This window comes from Terrapene carolina, unplaced genomic scaffold (genome assembly GCF_002925995.2).
Source record: "Terrapene carolina triunguis isolate 2854851 unplaced genomic scaffold, T_m_triunguis-2.0 Scaffold58, whole genome shotgun sequence".
In the NCBI taxonomy this organism is placed as follows: domain Eukaryota; kingdom Metazoa; phylum Chordata; order Testudines; family Emydidae; genus Terrapene; species Terrapene triunguis.
The window spans coordinates 34,106,765-34,129,762 of record NW_020664409.1 but is presented as its reverse complement, the minus strand read 5'-3'; the positions used below and the strand labels follow the sequence as shown (position 1 = coordinate 34,129,762).

At 43.6% G+C, this 22,998-nt stretch overlaps 1 protein-coding gene across 2 annotated transcripts in view; it reads left to right on the top strand.

Moving 5' to 3' along the window:
- Window positions 1–5,705: 5,705 nt before the first annotated feature.
- The window catches only part of ROCK1 (Rho associated coiled-coil containing protein kinase 1), a 178,554-nt gene continuing 161,261 nt past the window's right edge, over window positions 5,706–22,998 (top strand). For both annotated transcript variants that reach the window (XM_024210773.3, XM_024210772.3), the window contains exon 1: window positions 5,706–5,850. In XM_024210773.3, coding sequence (XP_024066541.2) covers window positions 5,758–5,850 — 93 coding nt within the window. In that variant the 5' untranslated portion in view covers window positions 5,706–5,757. The remainder of the gene's footprint in view (window positions 5,851–22,998) is intronic.

Sequence of the window (22,998 nt, the reverse complement as noted above, 5' to 3'; positions counted from 1 at the left end):
CAGCCCCAGCTTGGGGGCTGCTGCAGCGGAGGAGAAAGGGCACGTCCATCGCATTAGAAAGGTAAGACTACTGATATTAAAATATGAGTTGTGTGCTTTTATTTGTAGAACAAAAAAATGTCACTATTGTTTTTTTTATATATAGCACTTTTATCCAAGGCGCTTTACAATAGTTAGTTAATAGTACAAACAACATTTGGAAAGATCATTAAGTGGTCTGCTGAGACCCTCAGCAATTTTCAAGTGGTCCACGAAAAGAAAAGTTTGAGGACCACTGGTTTAGAGTACTAACTGCCCACTGTGACTTAAAAATAAATCTTTTTTCCAATAAAAAGACCCAAAGATGGACTATGTGCCCTCTATAAGATGGGAAAAAAAACAATTGATCACCTTTTATGGATATGTAAGGGCTTTGATAAAGAGAGGTAAAAGCTTTTCGAGGAATTAAAATATCTTAAGGTAAAAAAAATACATTATGTGATTTAGTAACAACATTAGTGAAATGGAGTATTATTAAAAAGATGCTGTTACATTACCTGAAAGACATAGGGCAGAGTGAGAGGATATAAACTGCTACATAGTGAGGAATTATAGTTGGTATCATAGACTACTCAATCAAGTCTACTTCAGCATAGAAAAGAAAGGTGTGGCAAAGGAGTCCCTGACTGGGAGAAGAGTCTGGGCCTAGAAGTCAGAGCAGAAGGTTGAACCCCAGCTAGGAAAGGCTGGAAGTGACAGATTCATGAAGAGCAGACTGGGACAGAAGAAGAGCTCTGGGTGTGGTAGAAGATGCCAGAGCTGAGTATGAACTTTTGTGTTGCAATGTTAGACTTTATTTTGGGAACCTGGGGATAATTTTGAACTGTTTCTGTTATTAAACCAGCCCCAGGCAAGGGTGATATTAGCCATGAGAAAGAGCGTGAAGTTTTTAAGGGGCTCTGAAGACAGAAAACAAGAGGCAGGATGCTGTAGCGCCACCTGTGGCCATGGATGGGGTGCTCAGAAGATGGCTGACCCTGCTTCAGACTTGACGTAATAGCTAAGGTTCCAATGCTGCAAACTTGCATGCACTTAATTCTATACATGTAAATAGCTCCAATGAAGTTACACATGTATGTATGAGTGTCTTTTTGCAGGGTGGGACCTAATACACTATTTAGCTTACTAATGAGTCTCCTGCGTGTAGACCTGATGGTTCTATGCCAGTGTTTTTCAAAGTTTGGGTCCTGACCCAGTACTGGGTCGTGGCATGTAAGGCACTGGGTCGCCTTGTTCAGCACCCAGGGACCAGGACGTTAAAAGTCCCATCAGCGGTACTGCCCAGCTAAGGCAGGCTAGTGCCTCTCTGTTCTGACTCAGCACTGCGCCCCGGAAGCGGCCAGCAGCAGGTCCGGTTTCTAGGCAGGGGGGCCACGGGGCTCTGTGCCCTGCCCCTGCCCCAAGCACTGGGCGGGGGGGGGGGGGGGGGAGGGTCGGTGCCTGCGGGTGAGAGCCGCGCGGAGCTGCTTGTGTACCTTCGCCTAGGAGCAGGACTTGCTGCTGGCTGGTTCCGGGGCGCAGCGCAGTTCGCGGTGCCAGGACAGGCCTGCCTCTGCACCTCAGCTGCACTGCTGACCAGGAGATGCTGGAGGTAAGTCTGTGCCCCAATCCCCTGCCCCCTCCCTGAGCCCCCCAAACCCGGAACCCCTTCCTGCACCCCAAACCCCTCTTCCCGGCCCTATCCCAGAGCCTGCACCCCCAGCCCAGATCCCTGACCCCCTTCCACACCCCTGCCCCAGACCTGAGCCCCCCCAAAACCGGAGCCCCTCCTCCACCACCCCCATCACTGGCCCCACCCCAGAGGTGCACCCCCAGCCCAGAGCCCTGACCTCCCGCACCACAACCCCCTGCCCCAGCCCAGAGCCCCCTCCCATACCCTGAACCCCTCATTCCCGGCCCCACCCTGCAGCCCTCACCCCCACACCCCAACCCTCTGCTCCAGCCTTGAGCCCCTCCCATACCCCAAACCCCTCATCCCCCAGCTCTGTTGGGTTGTGGGCATCAACAATTTTCTTCAACTGGTTCCCCAGGAAAAAAGTTAGAAAACCACTGCTCTACGCCATGAGTGACTGCTCTTTAAATTACGATTCTCTCTTTTCTGAGGTCTTTGTAGCTGAATCTGTCCCTTTCAGATTTTTTAAAAATGTACACTTTAACTGCCATTTTCTTTAACTATTATGGCTATAAAGATTATTTTAGCTGTATTTGTAACAGAATACTTGCTGCATCACATACAAAACCCTTGCACAAATATGCACATACAATATACCCTCTTATACATGGTCATGGTATGTTCTCTCTGGACTGTGGCTGTTCAAACAGAATACTGCTATTTCAAAGAACAACCAACCCTGCACTCAAGGTTTTGTGGTAGCAGCCAGCAGGAAATGAGTTAAATCAAATGTCCATACAAGTATTCTGCAGTCAGTGTACTTCAACAATAACTTTATATAATTTATTTATATCATTGGAGGTACACAGTTATGGCTAAGAAAAAAACAAATATAATGCATTGGTTCTACACTTGATAGGGAATATCACATCATTAAACTTTTTCTTATCTAATGACTAGTAGTCTTCATAAAACAAGTTTTTATATAAAACAGTTTTTATAACTGCAACAGGAGTCAAGAAGTCAACTGAATCTGCACAGAGACCTCTACATGAAGATATGCAATGAGTACGGCCCTACCAAATTCATGGTCCATTTTGGTCAATTACATGGTCATAGGATTTTTAAAATGGTAAATTTCATGATTTCAGCTATTTAAATCTGAAATTTCAAGGTGTTGTGTAATTGTAGGGGTCCTGACCAATGTTCCCTCCAATTTTTCTCATCCATGTGTGGAATGAATTTTGTTATGTGCAACAATATGGACGTGATGTGGGGCCAAGGGGTTTGGAGTGGGCTCAAGGCTGGGGCAGAGGGTTCGGGTGTGGGGGGTTTGGGACGCAGGCTGGCTGGGGCTGTGGTGGGGAGAGAGGACTCACCCTGGCCCTCTACCCGCCACAGCCCCGGGGCTGGGGGAGAGGTGTCTGACCCTGCCGAGGCTGTGTGTGTGTGGGGGACAGGCGTCTGGTCCTACCACAGCCCCGGGGGGAGAGGCATCTCTCCTTGCCGCTCCGCAGCCCCAGGGCCGGGGGAGTTGCCGCACTCACCAAGCTTCCCCGTCACCACTCCCCACCTCAGCACACGCCCCTGAGTGCAGCAGTGTGCATGCCTTTGTGGCCCTTGGCGGCCTCCTGCACGGCCGCGGATGCGTGCACCTTAGAGGGAACTTAGGTCCTGCCCAAAAAGGAGTTGTGGGGTGGTCGCAAGGTTATTATAGGAGGGGCTGTGGTACTGCTACTCTTACTTCTGCGCTGCTGCTGGTGGTGCTGCCTTCAGAGCTGAGCAGCTGGAGAGTGGTGGCTGCTGGCTGGGGGGAGCCTAGCTCTGAATACTGAGCTGCTGGCAGCAGCACAGAAGTAAGGGTGGCAATACCGTGACCCCCTAAAATAACCTTGTGACCCCCCTGCAACTCCCTTTCGGGTCAGGACCCCCGTTTGAGAAACACTGGTCTCCCCCATGAAATTTGTATAGTATAGGGTAACAGCACACACAAGAGCAGATTTCACGGTCCGTGACATGTTTTTTGATGGCTGTGAATTTGGTAGGGCCCCAGTAATGAGGCTATACTACTTGATTAATTAATAAGGAACATCCCTTTTAATTATGTTCCAAATTAATATTTGTTCATAGATATTCCACTTTGTCAAAATGAAGTAGCAACGCAAGAAATACTGTACAGGTGAGGTGATCAATACCATGTCTTTCTAAACTTCCTGACGTATTAATTTTTCTTTCTCAGTCTGTTCTACATGTGGGTCTTGGCTGATTGTAAACTGCAGATTAGTGTGGACTGTGTTCAGGGAAGTGGACTTTGCGCTAGAGACACTCCTTCCCGGCCAAATGTCCACTCCCAGTCTACGTGCCCTGGACATTTTGCTTTTATGCAACTGCTAATTCTGCTTGCACGCTAAATTTGAAATCGGGGAGATGGGAGTGGAAAGTCACCGTTTGTAGACTCCGGACGGTGTAAAGATAAATCAAGAAACGTACCTCTCTAATAATAAATGGGAGACGCACTCGAAATGCATAGTGGGTGAGAGCACACTGGCATAACAGCAACATCCTTTTTAAGGCGACATGAGCAGTTTTTATAGGGAACAACTCTGCAGCAGGCTACACTCTTGAAAATGCAGACTGCGTCAGCTGCAGTTTCCCATTAAACTAGTGCCGCGACTCCTTTTTTGTAACTGCACTTAACTGCCTTGTGCAATAGACAACCCCCCGCAGAAGGGCCCTATCCTGAAGCCCTCGCTCACCCCGGGCTCTAACTTCCACAGCAGTTTCGAGGGGTGGGCAGGGAAGGGAGCAAGACGTGTCACAAATCTCCGACTCTCTGCAGCATCTCACCCTCCTGCCACCTCAACGTTCCGCAAGCGGTGATTGGCCCACAAGAGATCGTTCGCGTACCCTCCAGTGGTGAAAGAAGCCGGAGGCGCGTGGGCATCCGGGTAGCGGGCGCGCTTCCACCCGTCAGTTCATTCACGCGCGGGCAGGAGATTCGCTCGCGCGTGCTCGCCAGCCATTGAGTGGTGGGCTTGGGGAAAGCGAGCGAGCTCCTCCCACCCCACCCCCCGCTCGCGCGCGCTCGGCAGCCGTTGAGCGGTGGGCTGGGGGTAAAGCGAGCTTCCTTTCCTCCCCCCTCGCGCGCTCTTCCGTAGCGCATGCGCGTTTGGTTCCGGCCCTTTCGGTCTGTTTAAACAGGAAGGCGGACATATTTGTGCGAGTCTTCCCCTCATTCCCGGAGGCAGCCGCGGCTGGACCTTGCTTCGCTTCCTTTTTGCCCTTTGCTTTCCGTAGCCTCGCTGGATCCCTTCCCCGGGAGAAGCGGCTTCCTCCGACTGGTCTGTGGGGGAGGGAGATGGGGGAGGAGCCGGGGCTGGAAGTTGCGGCGAGTTGAAGTGCAGCTCCCGGCCGGGGGCTGAAGTAGGGCGGCGAGTCCCTGCGGGGCCGGTCAGGAGGGGCGCGGGGGAGCCGAGGAGGAGCCGCCGGGGGCAGGCAGCGAGGAAGGAAGATGCTGCCGTCGCTCCGCTGAAGCCGCTCGTGCCCGAGGGGTGTCGCCGCGCTCGAGGGGGCCTCTCCCCCGGAAGTGGGGACCAGGGCGGCCTGCGCAGCTGGCACCCCGCTGCCCGGAGCAGCTTGGGCACAGGGCGGGGGCAGCGCCTGTCCCCGCACCCCGCCCCGGGGCTCCATGGAGGGAGTAGCCCCGAGGTGCTGAGGAGTTTCCTGTTTTCATGGTGGTTTTTGCTTCAAAAGAAATTGCTCTTCGGGAGCTGGCGCCGAGCAGCAGCAAGAGGAGGAACCGCTCCGCTGGTTCTGAGGGCGGCCGCCTGGCTGGGGGAATGCGGCTGGCGAGACCGAGGTGGAGCGAGGGAACCTGCGGGGTTGCGATCGCAGCCTAGAAACTCGTGTGTGCGGATAGAGGGGACAACTCTTCCTGCCCCACTCTCGGCTCTAAATCTTTTGGGGGAGCGCCTGAGACTTTCCTCCCCCCTCGCCCCTGACTTCTCTGATCTAGAAGCTATTCAGGAAGCATCGTAGCCTGGTAGCTTAGCCTGGTAGCTTACCCTGCTTTGCTCTGGAATAAGGAGAACTCTATTCTCGGAAACATGTCGACAGGAGAAAACTTTGAGGCTCGGTTTGAAAAAATCGATGTGATGTTAAGGGACCCCAAATCTGAAGTGAACGGTGACTGCTTACTGGTAAGTAGCCTGTGGGTGGAGATCCGTCTGCGCCCTGTTTCTGTGAATCTACTACCCTGTAGGACCAAATTCTACACGCCTTGCTTAGTCGCGTTACTTAACTCCTACTTACGTTTGTTTACCAGTGATGAGTGCTGTAGTGTGTGTGAATCTGTGAACTATGAGAGACTCTTCAGTACCATTGAAGTATCTGCCTATTCTTCACATCTCCACCTTAGGTTTCCTATACACGTCTTGTGCTAGTTCTTTGCTTTCACTACTTTTATAGGGGGCAATGTTAACTTTGTTGTTCAAAGGGATGATAAGTTATTGCCACTTCTAAACCCAGACACTATCCTGCAGATAGTCATGTGTCGTGGTGTATACATTTTCTGTTTAAAATGAGTGTGTTCTTGAGAACTGTGAGGCTTATATGCAACTTATGACAACTTTCATTAGAGAATCTCAATGCTATTAATACTTCTCATATACATAGTGTTGTGCAACTGCTAACTAATTTTCACAATGTTTTCCCCACCTTTACTACAACAATCTTACAGATGGGAAAATAGACATGGGGTTAAATGGCTTGCTCAAAACTTCCTAGTAAGCCTATTGAAGTGATGGGAGGAGAACTAGGGACACTGTTTTCTGTTCCCCTACTTGATCCTGTAGCCCATGCTGCTTCCTCAATTCTTTAGTGTCTTGACACATTTCAGAGTCTTAATGAGTAGCATGTGCTAAAATGAAAGATATCTAGCTCTTGAGATGATTTTCTAAAATGCTAATGGCTGACATTCATATGAAACTAATGCTTGTGTACTGCTAGTTTCTGATTGCTTTGTAATGTAAAGCTGAAATAGACTTAGGTATGGCTGGATGCCTTAATTTTACAGTTGTCAAAAGTAGGAACAATAAATTACATAAGCTAATAAGCCAGTTATGCAAAATTTCTTCTTGCTGGGGTGAAATGCCAACTGAATAAAATAGATTTTTAGTTTTTCAACATTGTCATGGTGAAGGGCAATTGAAGTAGGTTTTGTACCTGATAAACTTTTGAAAAGTTGTGTTACGCATACACACGATTGTGCTTGTTTTCATAATAAACTATTGAGTTACCTTTTTGTGTTGTGGAAAGATTCAGCTTCAAATGAAGGGGAAAATACCCCCTTTTAAAACTTGGGCTATGTGGTTCCGAACAGAATGTGCACCTGTACATAGAACGTGGGTGGTGGAATACAGTGCATTAATAATTTGTAAGCTAAGCAGAAACTTCTACTTAGTTATGGAATTCTGAAGTTCTAGCATCTTGTATTTTAGCCTACCAGATAAACATCTCTTAATGAACAGTGGGGAGTAGAGTATGAGAGCTGATACTGTTTCATGTAATTGCTGAGAAATTCATGCTCTAAAAGATGCAAGGGTCAATTTATTGCTTGCAAGTTGGGGCAATTTGAATATTTGGGTGATGGCTGTACATTCTAACATATTTGAAGTCCTAATGAGTAATAGTATTCTGCATGTATGGAACTACTACTCTTGCTATTTAGAAATTTCTTATTTTTAACAAATTTTATACTCATAGCTAACATAGGGAACTGATAATGATGTACACTGTAAGCTAAGTCCTGGGGTAGCTGTACCTGTGATCTAGATCCTGTTTTCACCACTGAAAGTCAAATGTTTTCCCCACGTTATGTATACAACATTATCAGTTTTTATGGTAGCTTTGAGAGCAAATTACTAGCACATCTGCTTGTCCACCTCATAAATCTGACTACAGCCACAACATGGAAGCTGTGACATAGGAATTGCAAGGATATTGCAACTAGCACAATTGAGGTGTATTGGAAGAGCTTACCCCAATGTGTCTAGAAAGCAAGTGTGTCAGGATACTTGGTAACAAATATTGCTCTAGCTTATAGTGTAAACTGGACCTTATCCATATTTTGTAGCCTTCTTTTGGTTCATCTACTCTACAGTCTGGAGCCACAAGTGGGGACAGTTGTGTTGGAACCAGGTTCCCTGACCTAATTGTGGTGTTGATAGGGCCTATACATAGCTCCATCCCAGGGCTTAACTGTCTTTAATATTGGGGTCTTACCGGACAGATAAGTTGGATTGAACTCTTGTAGATTCATAGGTCATGGTTTTAAACAAACATACTTTCTTTTTATACAAATTTCAGAATGAGATTTACTTTCACCTGTTTCTTATCTTTTCTTAGTGGGCACTCCTTTGAAGAGAACAAAAAAATACAGTCCAAAACTTATTTTTGCTGATTGACAGGAAATGCTTTCCCCCCCCCTAATAGTGTCAATATAACCTGGTGGACTAATGTTGTAAGTCCTTGGTGTCTTACATATAAAATCAGTACTGACTGGATGCTGACGCTCATGTCCCTGCTTTTTAGACACTTTTTTAGTAAAAGCTTACTGCCAGAGCATTTAAAATCTCTACACTAAATTAAGTTGTCATAAGAGGTTGGGTATGTGTTGGTTCTTGTCCATCTAGCACCACAACTTAATATGCTATTTCACAGAAACAAAATACATGATTTCTCGCCTGAATGGTTTACTCTGTGTGGCATAGCCTTTTCTGTGGCTTTAAAAAAAAAGAAAAAAAAAAAAAGTATTAAAGAAGTTAGGAATGCATTCTGTAGAGAAACATATTTTACTATTTTTTTAAATAGCATTTGAAGCTGGCTAAACCATACCTACATTTCTCTTTTGGAAAAAGTTTAAGGGTTAGACTTCTGCTTAACAAAAGCTAGTTCATAGAGCTAGCACAAACAATGTCTGCTTTACGTGCTCCCTGTCTCATTTGCATAGGCTTTGGTCAACTTTTGTGGGCTGTTTTTGCTACTCATCACAATGCTTTTAATTTTAAAAAAAGCTTTTAATTTAAGTGAAAGAACTAATGCTGCTTGTAGTACTAAATATTTTTCTACTCTTCTTAGACTAAAGTGTATCAGCATGCTACGACTGTAATATCTGTTGTATGAAGATCTTAAATCCCCAAACTCATTGTCTATGTATGTAGGTTTAAATGCATCAAACTTTTTTTTAGGTGCAGGACACAATTTTTTTTTTTTGTAGTTATCAGGTATACTTAGTTTCCCCCTCCCCTTCCCCATTATTCCTTTTCTTGAACTTCTCTTGCCCCTCCCAACTTGGTTATTTCATGTCTGTGTTTCCTTGTTACGTAGTTGTGCACAAGTCTGAATGGACACATCATGGACTAGTTTCTTTGTAATCCTCCTGAAATTGAAATATTGTGAGAGCATAAGATAAGGAAAACAAATGCAAAGAGAATGGGAAGTGCCAAAGAAATGAAGGGGTAGTATGAACTGAGGTAGGTATAGGTGAGGGACATATAACAGAGCCGAGGAAACATGTACCAAGGGAAGGGAAAAACATATCCTGGGAAAGAAAAGCTGCACTGGCCAGTAAGAAGAACAAAGTGAACTTGGGGAGAAAAAATATAATGATACAAAGAGGAAGAACAAAAGAAATTCACACAGCTTTTTATTAACTACTTAATTTATAACTGTCTTCAGTTAATTTTATTATGTGTTGGTGTGGTAGTTCTACAGCTTTAGTTTCTTTCTCTTAAAAAGTACATGTTACAGCATCAGGTAACTTTTCTCAAAATATCAAGCCTTAGGAGTCTAATATGTAATGTTGAAAAGATCAAATAAAACAGCAGAGGGTGTGTTAAACAAGTAGTCAGACACTGTAGGGTGTGCACTAATGAGATATTGGTGCACACCTAGTGTATTAAACAGGGCCAGAGGCAAAATAAGAAATTAGCTATTAATGCAAGCTGTCTGTTTCACTAATAACATTAAACAGTTAAAACTTTTGTTCACTGAATTTACTTTAATAACACAAAAATGGATAATCAGAAAATAGCCCAAATCTTTGTGTTTTAGTAATTTAAAACTTTATGGAGGAAAACCTTTTGATCTGAAATGTCTCATGCTTGTTTCTTATTCAAAAGTAACTTGAAATGGTAGTTTGGTAAAATTCCACTTGACTATTTTTGAATTCTGAGTACAAAAGGTTCTAATTTTTTTCACGCCTTAAATATTGTTCAGACATTTGACTAACTCAAACAGCTTAATTTTAAAACTTCAAACTCACTGTAGTCTTAATCCTCAGAAGACAAGTGCCTCTTGACTTGTTCAGAAAGTTGGCTTAAAAATAACTGTTTGATAGTAGTGTGTACTGCGTTATCCCTGCTAATTTTATGTAGCCTCAGAAGAGGTATCAGATTCTGTTGCTTGAAAATATGTCTAAGTGCAGCTTTTGGATTATGCAATACTTTTCCTAGCAGTTTGGTGGTGATGTGATTTTAGACATTATGGTCTTTCTTGTGTATAATGAGATTACTGACTCTCCATGTTAATGGGACATCAAAAGTCATACTTGTCTTAGTGATTGACTGAACAAAAAGTAGGACTGAGTGGACTTGTAGGCTCTAAAGTTTTACATTGTTTTGTTTTTGAGTGCAGTTATGTAACAAAAAAATCTACATTTGTAAGTTCACTTTCATGATAGAGATTGCACTACAGTGCTTGTATGAGGTGAATTGAAAAATACTATCTTTTATCATTTTTACAGTGCAAATATTTGTAATAAAAATAATATAAAATGAGCACTGTACACTTTTTCTGTGATGTAACTGAAATTGATATGTTTGAAAATGTAGAAAAACATCCAAAAATATTTTATAAATTTCAATTGGTTTTCTCTTGTTTAACAGTGAGATTAATTGCAATTAATTGTTTTGAGTTAGTTGGGTGAGTTAACTGCGATTAATTGACAGCCCTAGTAGTTACCTGTAATATTGGGCTAATAATGCTTACCCAAGTGCTTGAAAATCTACAGGTGGAGAAGGGAATGAAGTACAAAACGTTATTTTAATCACAACTTTAGATGGTGTAACTTTAACCAAACGATTCAGTAACTTGGCTTGGAGGCCCTCTCTTCCTTAGTGAGTGGAGGCACTGGCTGTGGAACTTGGCTAAGTGGGTTCTACTTCTAGGTTTGACCTTTACTTGCTAAGAGTTTTTAGCACATTGCAAAAGTTTGAGGTGAATGTAGGCTGTATGGTTGGCTAATTTAGCTGTGTAGTCAATATTGCAAGCCTTTTCAAATGTACAGCATATGTTGTAAAGCAGTGCAGGAGCAGTTATTAGGTTGCTTGGTGCTGATTACACCCTTCAATTTAATAATCTGGTGATATAGCTCATACTGTTTGTTCTAAAAGTATAAACTTTGTTTCGCAACAAAAGGAAAACAATAAAACGGAAGCACTTTGAAGCAAGCAAATAGTTAAGGACATTATCAATTATCAAATAATGCATATTTTATTAGAACAGTAACAATGTCTTCTCAGTAATCTCAAAATATAAACACAACTTCATGTTTTTTTCCCCCTCAAAACAGTTACGTGTGTGTTAGTTTAATTTTCAACATATACCTCATTAAACTTGGTGACTTGTCTCTCTGGATTCAATCAGTACAGAACAGCAATTCTTTTAAAAAAAAAAAAAAAAAAAAAAAGACAACAAAAAAACCCCCGAGGATTACTTGGGATACATTTCAGTCCCATATTTAAAGTGCAAACAGTTTTTTGCATATCCGTGTCTTGCTGCAGGATATGGTAAAAAGCTAAGGAGAGAGCAGTGTGTAGAACCTTACCTTTCATTCTCATGATATTTGTGGGAAATATTCTAAAGAGAGTGTATTTAATAAAAATTCTGACTTTTTTTTTTTTTTTTTTTTTTTTTTAAATTCTCTGCTAGACACTTGACACCATTGATCATCAGGTTCTCTTGTCCTGTATCCCAGAAACTGCAGGTGTGAATGGAAACATACTGAGATGGATCAGTTCCTTTTTTTCAAACCCAGAGGGTTGTTATGGGCAACTGTTCTTCCTTTTTTCACCTGCAGAGTCACACAAGCTCAGTCATCTCCGTTATGATAAGCATACTACATAAAGCAGTAGAGCTGGTGAGACAATCTGGGCAGAAATGACAGCAGAATGCAGCCAACACTCATTTAATCAAATGCAAATATCATTGACCTCCAGTGCTCTCAATGCTTTTCAGAAATCAGCACCCTGATAAAGAGCAGTTGAACTAAAGCTGAAACTTGACTTTACTGAAGCTGAAGGAAGTACACCTCTACCCCGATATAACGCGACCTGATATAACACGAATTTGGATATAACACAGTAAAGCAGTGCTCCTGGGGGGGGGGGGGGGGGGCGCACTCCGGCAGATCAAATCAAGTTCGATATAACGCGGTTTCACTTATAACGTGTTAAGATTTTTTTTGGCTCCCGAGGACAGCGTTATATCGGGGTAGAGGTGTACTTTGAAGAACTTGCGTTCTCTATAGCATTCCCTGTTATTGTGCACATGTGCTTTCATTGTTAATCTGTAATCTTGGGGTCCATTTGGGCATCTATAAGCCATGAAGAGCCCAGAGCCTTGGCATCGAAAAACACCCATGTCTATTTGCAGTTGGCCAAAAGATGCTATCCTCTGAGGCATAGACCTGCCAAATTGATATATGCATTTTGGACCTCTGGGCTTGATTACTGAGGTTCATATTTAAGAATGAAAACATTTGTCTGGAGAGATTTTGACTGATACAAAATGCACCAGCCTGCCTGCTGTGAACATCATCCTACACTTAGGAGCAAGCACAAACTGAATACAGAGTACAGTTCAAAGTCTGCCCTGATATTAAAAATCCTTCATGGGATTGGCTCTACCTACTTGAGAGATTGCTCCTTCCTCTACTGTCATGGCCTCCCATGACTGATGTAGGCTACAGGAATTATGAAACTGTTAATCAGTAAGGGGAGACTATAAGTACACACAACTTTCAAAGGAGCTGGACCTAAACTATGGAACTCACTCCACAAGACATGAATTACTATGAATATCACTCAAAACTCACTTCAATTCAGATTTCCCTCTAAAATTTTTGTGTGCGTGCACAAATAAATATAAACTAATCAGTCTATTTCTTCAGGCTGGAAAGAAAGGGATGTCTATTAAATTGTTTCTGAATAGTTGGGTGGTACTATGATAATTCAAGGATAATAGCCATATAAATACCTCAGTAGAAAATGCAATCAGCAGATTATGGTTTCATGGACTATGGATTGGGATTAATTTAATGATAAGAATTACATGAGGTCTTCCGTCTTTTGTGTGTGGAACTTTTGTCATGGATTAAGGTTGCTGTATCCTATTAGCTGTGCCATGAAAGTGGCTTTTGGCCCTAAAGTGGGGGCAGAGGTCAACAACTAAGTTCTTGTAGGATTTGTATCTTCATTATGCTATGGTTCGCAGAATCATTACCATGGGTACTCATGCCTGCTTGCAGCTTGGGGACAGAGCCAGACCTCTCAATCACTGATAGTGGAGGAGCATCTTGTCCCTGAAGTTCCCTCCAAATTTTTTTTTAAATTGGGAGCTTTCTTGAGCAAGACCCAGTACTGTAACCTATAATTCAGACAGGCAGTCCTCACTACTATCGTAGCATTCATTCTCTTAAGTACATTGAAGAAATAGTCTTCTTTTGGTCAAGCATTAAAGTCCAGTCGTTAGGAACACTGGCAGTCTCTCTCATGGCAAGGTAGTCTTATCTTCTGTTATGAGAGATGCTTGGCAGCTTCATGGCCATGAACATATAAGTTAACCAAATTCAGCATATTAGTTATCCTGTGACTATTTTCTGGTAGAAGTCTTTTCCATCTCTTATTGCCTGGGGAAGGCTGGAGGATATACATATTAGACCTTGTCTTGGATATTCTCATTTCAAGGATGAGCCTGTTTCCCACCTAGGAGGCACACTGCTGTGAAAATCCTGTTGTAATGGCTCTATGGACCTTAGCACAAGGAAAAATAGAAAAAGGGGTATCAGTGCTTACCTGAGAACTCCCCCCCCCCCCCCCCCCCGGTGTAATAAGATACGCAGATCCAGCCCAACCTGAAGACAAGTGGATCATCCATGATAGAGATGGAAATTGACAGCCGAAGACTTGGATTTGTTGTTGTAAGGGGGAACTTGGGTTTGATTAAACGGGGTGGGGACAGGAGAGAGATCTCCTCTTCTTGCAGAAGATGAGAAATCGTTGTTTGTTCCTCAAAGTATAGTTAACACAATCTGTAACTGAGGTGTGGTCTACACTACAGAGGTAGGTCGAAGGAAGCTGCCTTAAGTCGACTTGTTAATGTATGTGTCTACACTACCAGGTCCTTTACACCGACCTAAGTTGCCTCTAATGTCGACGTCTGTAATCCACCTATGCGAGAGGCATAGCACTTTTCGATTTTTATGGGTGGACTGTGAGGTAGTGCAGACACAGCGTTGTGTAATTTGACTTAATTGGCCTCCAGGTGGTGTCCCACAATGCTCATCTGTGACCGTTCTGGAGATCATTCTCAACTCTGCTGCACTACAGCCAGGTACACAGGAAACAGCCCCTCCTCTGCTAAAGCCCCAGAAATTTTTGATTTCCCATTTCCTGTTTGTTCAGCATTGGGAGCATGCCAGCTTGAGTACAGCTGATCATGGAGACTACACACCCCAAACGCTCTCCAGCCTGGTCTGCACAGGAGGTAGTGGATCTCATCACTGTGTGGGGAGAAGAGTCTGTGCAGGCAAAACTCTGATCCAGCAGAAGAAACGCTGACATCTATGCAAAGATTGCTTGTGGAATGGGGAAGAAGGGCTACATGAGGGACATATAGCATGCCATGTGAAAAGAAAAACTTTGCCAAGCGTACCAGAAGGCAAGGGAGGCGAACAGTCATTCTGGTGCTGAACCCCACACATGCTGGTTCTACAACGAGCTGCATGTGATTCTCGGGAGTGAGGAAGAGGAGAATGGGAGACAGGCGAGCGGTGGATCCATTCTCCCTGAGAGTCAGGAAATATTTTTAAGACATGTGGGTCGCAAGACATCACGATGACTGACCATGATGCCGGGGAAGGCACCTCTGGTGGGTATACAATTACAATGAAAGTCCAGTTAAACTTTAGCGGGCACACACATTTGGTGGTATTGCACGTTTACTGTGAAGAAAAAGCGAGGTGCTGTGGCTTTCTGCTTACAAGAGAGCACTCCAGCTACGCAGACGGCCCCCGGAAAAGACTGTTTATGTGGACTGGGATAGCCCTGGATCCTCCATGGACATCTCTAGGAAACTTTCATGGAGGTACTCTTCAGTCCTTTGCAGAAGGTTTCTGGGCAGGGCAGTCTTATTTCTTCCACCATGATAGGACACTTTCCCATGCAACTCTTGAATTAATTCTGCTGGCATCATTGCGGTACACAGCATAGCAGCATAAGGACCGGGTCTGTACCCAGATGTTTGAAACATCTGAGGATAACAGAAGCAGAAAGGAAGGAGGAGACTGATATCACATAGGGTTGCCTAGGGGAAACGGGGAAAGTTCTCATTAAAAGTGCTCTTACAAGGGAAAAAAAGAGCATGTAGACTCATCCACCCCACATTCCGGATCGCCAAACCACACAGACGCTAAAGTGCCTTTACTGTGCTCGGCATGGGTTGGCAAGTAGTTTGTGACTGATGGGGGACTGGGGCCCCATGTGTGAGATTCTGCTATTTGGGAGTGAAACCCCCTCCCCCCCATTTGTAAACAGCTTCCTGTGGTGCTATGGGGAAGGGCCATTGTTCGACTAGCTACCTGTGCTCCCGACATGATCCTGCCATAAACTTCATTAAAAGTGTGGTCACCCATGACTCAGAGGGGAGGGGCTACTCACCGTGGCTGGAACAACAAAATGGTGCAGTGAACAATTACGGATTCTGATTATTATGGCTTGCACCTAGTGTAATGAGGTGGTTATTATTATTATTTTTTTTTTATGAAAACGGCCTTTGCAATGGAATATTTTATGTATTCATTATCTTGCCCCCCCCCCCCCCCCGACTGACAGCTGGAAATGTGTCCTTCGGCGTGTCATCAACACCTGAAAGCAGACTTTCGGTGATTAGAAGGAGGAGCAAGAGAAGGCGGGAGGACATGTTCACCAAGATAATGAATGCCTTGGGGCAGCTGACACAGAGCTGAGAGCATGGAAGATTTCACTGTCTGGGAAGTTAGACATGGACATGGAGAGCAGGAAAGCTTCCCATGAGCATGAATTGGATGAGATGCTTCGGATTCTGAGGGACCAATCAGACATGTTAAGGTGTCTGGTTGAACTGTAGGAATAGAAGCAGGAGGGTGGAGTCCCTCTGCAGACCCTGGTGGACAGCCAGCCAGCATTGCCTGGCGCAGAATTACTCTTCCCCCCAAGCGTTCCATGAGGTGTAGGAGAAAAGTCCATTATCCCTTTCATTTAACTCAGGGGGAGGGTACAAGGAACAGAAGGCGCCCATTCCCAGACCTTTGATGGTCTAGAATGCGATGTCATGTTATAGAGCTAAAAATGTTTCTCCCATTCCAACTTTACAACCCCTTTTCCCCAAGGCTAACTTTTTTCCCCTTGTTTTCCCTCTTATGTTTCTTAAATAAAGTAAATGGATTTCAGAAATAAATGTTCTTTAATGAGTAGAAGCAGTGGGCTTGGGTAGGGGGTTGGCTCTGCAGGGGCAGTGATACAAGTCCGGTGAAGGTTTGGGAAAGCACAGTGCAGACGAGCAGCTCATGTTACTGTGACTCATTTTTTAAATGGCTTTTCAAAGCCTCGCGGATACGCACCGCCCCTTGCTGTGCTCTTGTTGCCCTGGTGTCTGGCTGATCAAAAATGGCTGCCATGCGATCTGCATCAACTGCCTACCCCTGCAGAAAATTTCCCCCCTTTTGTTCACAGATATTATGGAGCACACAGCAGGCAGCTATAACCATGGGGATGTTCTCTTCATTAAGGTCCAGCCTTGTTAGTAAACTTCTCCAGTGCCCTTTTAAATGACCAAAGGCACATTCAACCACCATTCTGCACTTGCTGAGCCTATAGTTGAACCGTTCCTTACTGCTGTCCAGACGGCCGGTGTATGGCTTCATGAGCCATGGAAGCAAGGGGTAGGCTGGGTCCCCCAGGATAACTATAGGCATCTCAACATCGTCAATGTTCATTTTGTGGTCTGGAAAGCAAGTCCCGGATTGCAGCTTTTGAACAGACCCAAGTTCCTAAAGATGCACGCGTCATGAACCTTTCCCAACCATCCTACGTTGATGTCGGTGAAACGCCCCCTGTGATTCACCAGTGCTTGCAACACCATTGAAAAGTATCCCTTTTGTTTATGTACTCTTTGGCAAGGTGGTCTGGTGCCAAGATGGGGATATGCATGCCATCTATCGCCCCACCAGAATTAGGGAACCCCATTGCGGCAAAACCATTCTCTATGTCCTGCACATTTCCCAGACTCACTACCCTTTATAGCAGAAGTCCTGGCCCTGCATACTTGGAGCACAGCAGCTCCCACGGTTGATTTGCTTACTCCAAATTAATTCCCCACTGACCGGTAACTGTCTGGCATAGCAACCTTCCAAATAGCGATCACCACTCGCTTCTCCACTGTTTGAGCAGCTTTCATTTTTGTGTTGCTGAACTGCAGGGCAGAGGAAAGCTCTGCATAAAGTTCCTGGAAGGTGGTCTTCCGCATTCGAAAGTTCTGCAGCCACTGCTCGTCATCCCATACCCGCAAAATGATGCGGTCCCACCAGTCAGTGCTTTTTTCACGGGACCAGAAACGACACTCAACAGAGTGCAGCTGCTCTGTGACTGCCAGAAGCAACTGAATTTTTTTTCAGTGGCTTGCAGCAGGGTTGCTTGCAGGACATCGCTATGTTCCGTGTGGCAGGCCCTACTTCGGCTCCTGAAATACTGCAAGAGAAGGCGCGAGGTGTTTAAGGTGCTCACAGCAAGAGTGCACAACTGAGCAGGCTGCATGCTTCTGGGGTTATGGCATACGCATGGCAGTTTTAAGCGTGAAAACCACTGGGTTGTTTGCCGTTGATATGAGGTAGGGAGGACTGCATCATGGGATGCCGACGCAGTGTTCCCATTCTCCCCTACGACAATGTTTTGGTCCTATGAGGCATTCACAAACTTCCCAAAACACACTGTGGCAAGTTGCACTTTGGAATAGCTTCCCACGATGCACTGCTTTGTGCATCAATGCCGGCACTGCTAGTGAGGGCACACTCCATCGAGACAATGAGCATGGTGTGGCCACACACAATTGACTTACTTCGGAGGCTCGAGGTCGAATTAGATAAAGTCGACTTAATTTTGTAGTGTAGATAAGCCCTGAGGGAAAGTAGGATCAAGTTAGCCTGGTAGTGGAACCTTTCTCAACTGGAGGGAATTTCAGGGGATGGAACATTCCCCTGTGCCTGTAACTGGCACAGATATGTTAATATATTTGTCTACTGGTCTAATTATTCCAGGTTATTAATTTGAAGTCTGTTCCTTTTTGAAAATAACTTTCAAAACAGATGTTTTTTAAACCTTGAAAACATCAGATACAAGTTTGAAGGGTAATGCAGTAAAATATGTATATTGCTATGCAGCATGTGAGCTTCGTGTTAAGTGTCAAATTCTTCTGTGTTAGTATTCCCACACATGCATTGTTCACTTGTCCTCTAAATGTATTAGGGTGAGACTAGAATTATTTTATCAGGGTTAAACAGAAAGTAGCAATAGTCTCTGTATTTATTAAAACTACAATGCATAGTTGTTTGAGTTTTCTATACCTTTTTTTTAATACCTGACAAAAGTCAAGCCAGCAGTTTGTATTTTCCAACTTTCTTTCAAGCAAGGTTTTTTTTGTTTTGTTTTGTTTTGTTTGAGGAGTGTTGTACAAAAGCATTGAACATTGTTTATTGAACAAAGTATGGAGATGGTGGCAGAGGCCTACAGTTAGTTTAAATACCAAGAATGTGATGCCATATGTTTAATATATCTAAATTGAAATATTAAAATTGAATTGAAGCTGGGGCTGCTGACAAATATAGCATATTTGGTACCCAGAGTACTAAAGATGTGAGCCAGAGATTGCTACAATAGTTTTGGGACTCGATTACTAAAGTTGAGTAATTTTGTGGTGTGAAGCGCAACACACTTCAGGCACCAGGAAGGGGGTTGTATGATGGGATTCCAAAGAGCTGGCCCCTAGCCCCCGCTTAGGTGCTTAGTCTTTTATATTAGTCTATTGTTGTTAAAAGTCTAAATTAGAAGCCCCTTCTGCAGGCTTCCTGTCCCAGGGAATTTACCCTTTAATGGGAAGAGCAAAGGGTAAATTGAGGAAGGAACAATCAGTTGCATACATACAAAATGGGAAATGTCCTCCTGGGAAGGAGTACTGCGGAAAGGGAAAGGGATCTGGGGGTTATAATGGATCACAAGCTAAGTATGAGTCAACAGTGTAACACTTGCATAAAAAGCAAAAATCGTTCTGGGATGAACTAGCAGGAGTGTTGCAAGCAAGACACGAGAAGTAATTCTTCTGCTCTGCTCCGCACTGAGAAGGCCTCAACTGGAGTATTGTGTCCAATTCTGGATGTCAAATGCTAGGAAAGATGTGGATAAATTGCAGAAAGTCCAGAGGAGAGCAACAAAAATGATTAAAGATCATGTTTTCTAGACCATGAGGGAAGATTGAAAAAACTGCGTTTGCATAGAAGAGAAGACTGAGGGGGACAAGTACAAAAGGTTGTTACAAGGAGGAGGCAGAAAAATTGTGCTTGTTAACTTCTGAGTATAGGACAAGAAGCAGTGGGATTATTTAAATTGAAGCAAGGGCGGGCTTAGATTGGACATTAGGAAAAACTTCCTGTCAGGGTAGATAAACTCTGGATCAAATTGCCTAGGGAGGTTGTGGAATCTCCATCACTGGAGATTTTAAAGAAAAGCTTAGACAAACACTTGTCAGAAATGGTTTGGTTATTACATAGTCGTGCTTTGAGTGCAGGAGACTGGACTAGATGAAGAATGCTCAAGAGGTCAAGTCCCACATGTCTGATTCTAGTATTTTGTTCTTGCAAAAGTGTCCCTCAGCATGGAAGAGGAATGCCTTCTCTTTCCCATTGACCTGTGTATTTGGTTATGCCTTTCTCCTGTTTCTTCACATCACCAAAATGGTTCAGAAAATAGAACTAGACAGGTATCTATAATCCTGTGATATCATATACGGTACCTCAGACCATAGTTCCATACGCTTGTACAGATGGCAACCTGCAAACTTTGGACGCCATCTAGATTTTAAACAGTTTGCTTCACGAGGGCCCCCTCACTCATCCTGACCTTCAAAGGTTTGATTTTAGTCTGGAACCTGAGTGAGCTGTTGTGGATACTTCAGAGAAGAGGTGGATTTTCTGTTAATCCTAGAACCTTCCATAACCACAGCATATGAGAATACGAGCCTCTTCTATCTGGAAATAGACATCCCTATCTGGAAATAGACATCTCTTCTATCTGGAAATTGACAGCCCTAAATAATACCCTTCTTAGGACTGGTTATTACAAAACCACATACAAAAGGGGGCATATGAGAATACGAGCCTCTTCTATCTGGAAATACAATAAATCAGTTTTTAGCATCTGTTGGACAGCCACAGTATTTATTATCCGAATAAACTGAACATTGCAATGAGATGTGCGCCTTGCTTAAGCACACAGGCATCAAATGTGTGTACAGTTCCAGGTAGATCTCTGGTGCATCTCTAAAAGTCCATGGTGTGCGTGGTATTGATCAGTACTGCCTCAGGACTGTGCTGAGGCAAAAACTATTTCCATTCTTTTAATAAAGGAAATAGACTAAAGTCCCCTGAATTTTACTACGGTGCCCTGCTAAGCAGTCTTAGTATGGCAGTGTTCCTCATACTCTTTGCTACAGAGTAGGTGGCACCAGGATGGATGGGAGGCTCTGACACTGAACATCAACATCAGTAGGGGTGCTTGTGCAGCCCCAATAGAGGTGGCTTTGGTAAAGGTTCTATCGCTTTTATTCCAGGAGATGTCAGACCCATAAGTTTGAGTGCATAGAGGTGGCTCTTAAAAAAACCAAGCTATCCTAACCTTTCTTTATCCCCATTTTTATGGATGGGGAAACTGAGGTACTGAGAAAGTAAGTGACTTGGCCAAGGGGGCATAGGAAGTCTGTGCATAGCTGGGAGATCTGGATTCAGTTCCCAAGTCCCAGTCCAGTGCCTTGACCACAAGATAACCACCTTTAGAAATGATTATTCAGCCTGTGATAAAGTGAAGTATAATTTTGTACCTTTTAGATTGTGGGTTTTTTGGTTTTTTTTGTTTTTTAAGAAGAAGAAAAAAATACCTAGCAAGTGATCCGGAGGCCATCACTTCTGTATATTTGCATTTGGGCTTTGTTACTGCCAGTCCATTTTACATGGGAAGTGATACTGCAGTGATGGGCAGTACTAAATAGTCCATAGTGAACTTGGGGTTTCTAGCTCATCTCATGTATTAGTGTGATGGGGTAGTCTTCCCCTTAAGGGTGGTATTTCCTACTGGTCAGTCCACCCTGCTAGCTTCCAGGCTCTTAAAGAATTGAAAGGTCCAATTACAGGACAAGGACTTGGACGGTAGTAGAAAAGAGAGAGTGTTCCTGGGAGTAAGTACCAGGGTCTCTTCCCAAATGCTACTGTTTCTTTAAGAGTTCAGGGCCAGGAGCCTTGCAGAGAGTGGGGGCAAGCCTCCCCTTTCTCCTAACTCTGTGTGACGAGCACAAATACTGCCTACTCCCTCCTAGTAGACACTGAAGGGAGTAAGAAGGCTTCTGTAGGACCTTTGAATTAACAGGGACTAGACACCAGCAGAAAGTTGGCAAACTCTGAGCCTCAAGACTAAGTGGGGCCAGCTGACAGAGACAAATTGCAAAAGAGCTGGGGACTCCTGGTTAGGAAAAGGACAATAATTGCTTGAACTACCCAAGCTTCAGGAGGCCAGCTGGGAACCCTGCTGTAAAGAGAGACATAAAGGCTGAGAGAACTCTGATGGCTTGTCTACACTACTGCGTGGGGTCGATCTAAGATGCGCAACTTCAGCTACATGAATAGCGTAGCTGAAGTCGATGTACTTAGATCTACTTGCCACGGCATCTTCACAGCAGTAAGTCGACAGCTGACGCTCTCCTGTCGACTCCGCTTGCGCTCCTCGCTCTGGTGGAGTACTGAAGTCGACGAGAGAGCGCTCAGTGGTCGATGTATTGCGTGTATACTAGATGCAATAAATCGACCCCCACTGGATCGATCACTACCCACCGATCTGGTGGGTAGTGTATACAAGCCCTGAGAGAAATGGGAAAAGAGCTTAGAGGACAGGCTTCAAAGGAACCTTGAAAGCCAAATGTATGCTTTGTTTATGTGGGACTCTGTTATGGCCCCCTTTTGTATGTGGTTTTGTAATAACCAGTCCTAAGAAGGGTATTATTTAGGGCTGTCAAGTGATTAAAAAAATAATCTCAATCAAGCTGTTAATAATAGAATACCATTTATTTAAATATTTTGGGTGTTTTTCTACATTTTCAAATATATTTCGATACAGAATACAAAGTGTACAGTGCTCACTTTATATTTTTAATATAAATATTTGCACTGTAAAAATATAATAGTATTTTTCAATTCACTTCATACAAGTACTGTAGTGCAATCTCTTTATCATGAAAGTTAAATGTAATGAAGAATTATGCACAAAAAAAACCCAGCATTCAAGAATAAAGCAATCTCAAACTTTAGAGTCTACAAGCCCATAAATGTAAACAAACTTGTTTGTCTTAGTGATTGGCTGAACAAGAAGTAGGACTGAGTAGACTTGTAGGCTCTAAAGTTTTACATTGTTTTGTTTTTGAGTGTAGTTATATAACAAAAAAACCCTTACATTTGTAAGTTGCATTTTCACGATAAAGAGATTGCACTACAGTACTTGTATGAGGTGAATTGAAAAAATACTATTTCTTGTTATTTTACAGTGCAAATATTTGTAATAAAAATAATAGTGAATACTGTACACTTTGTATTCTGTATCGAAATATATTTGAAAATGTATAAAAACATCCAAAATATTAAACAATAGAATACCAATTGAAATTTATTAAACAGTGCGATTAAAACTGCGGTTAATTGCAATTAATTTTTTTGAGTTAAT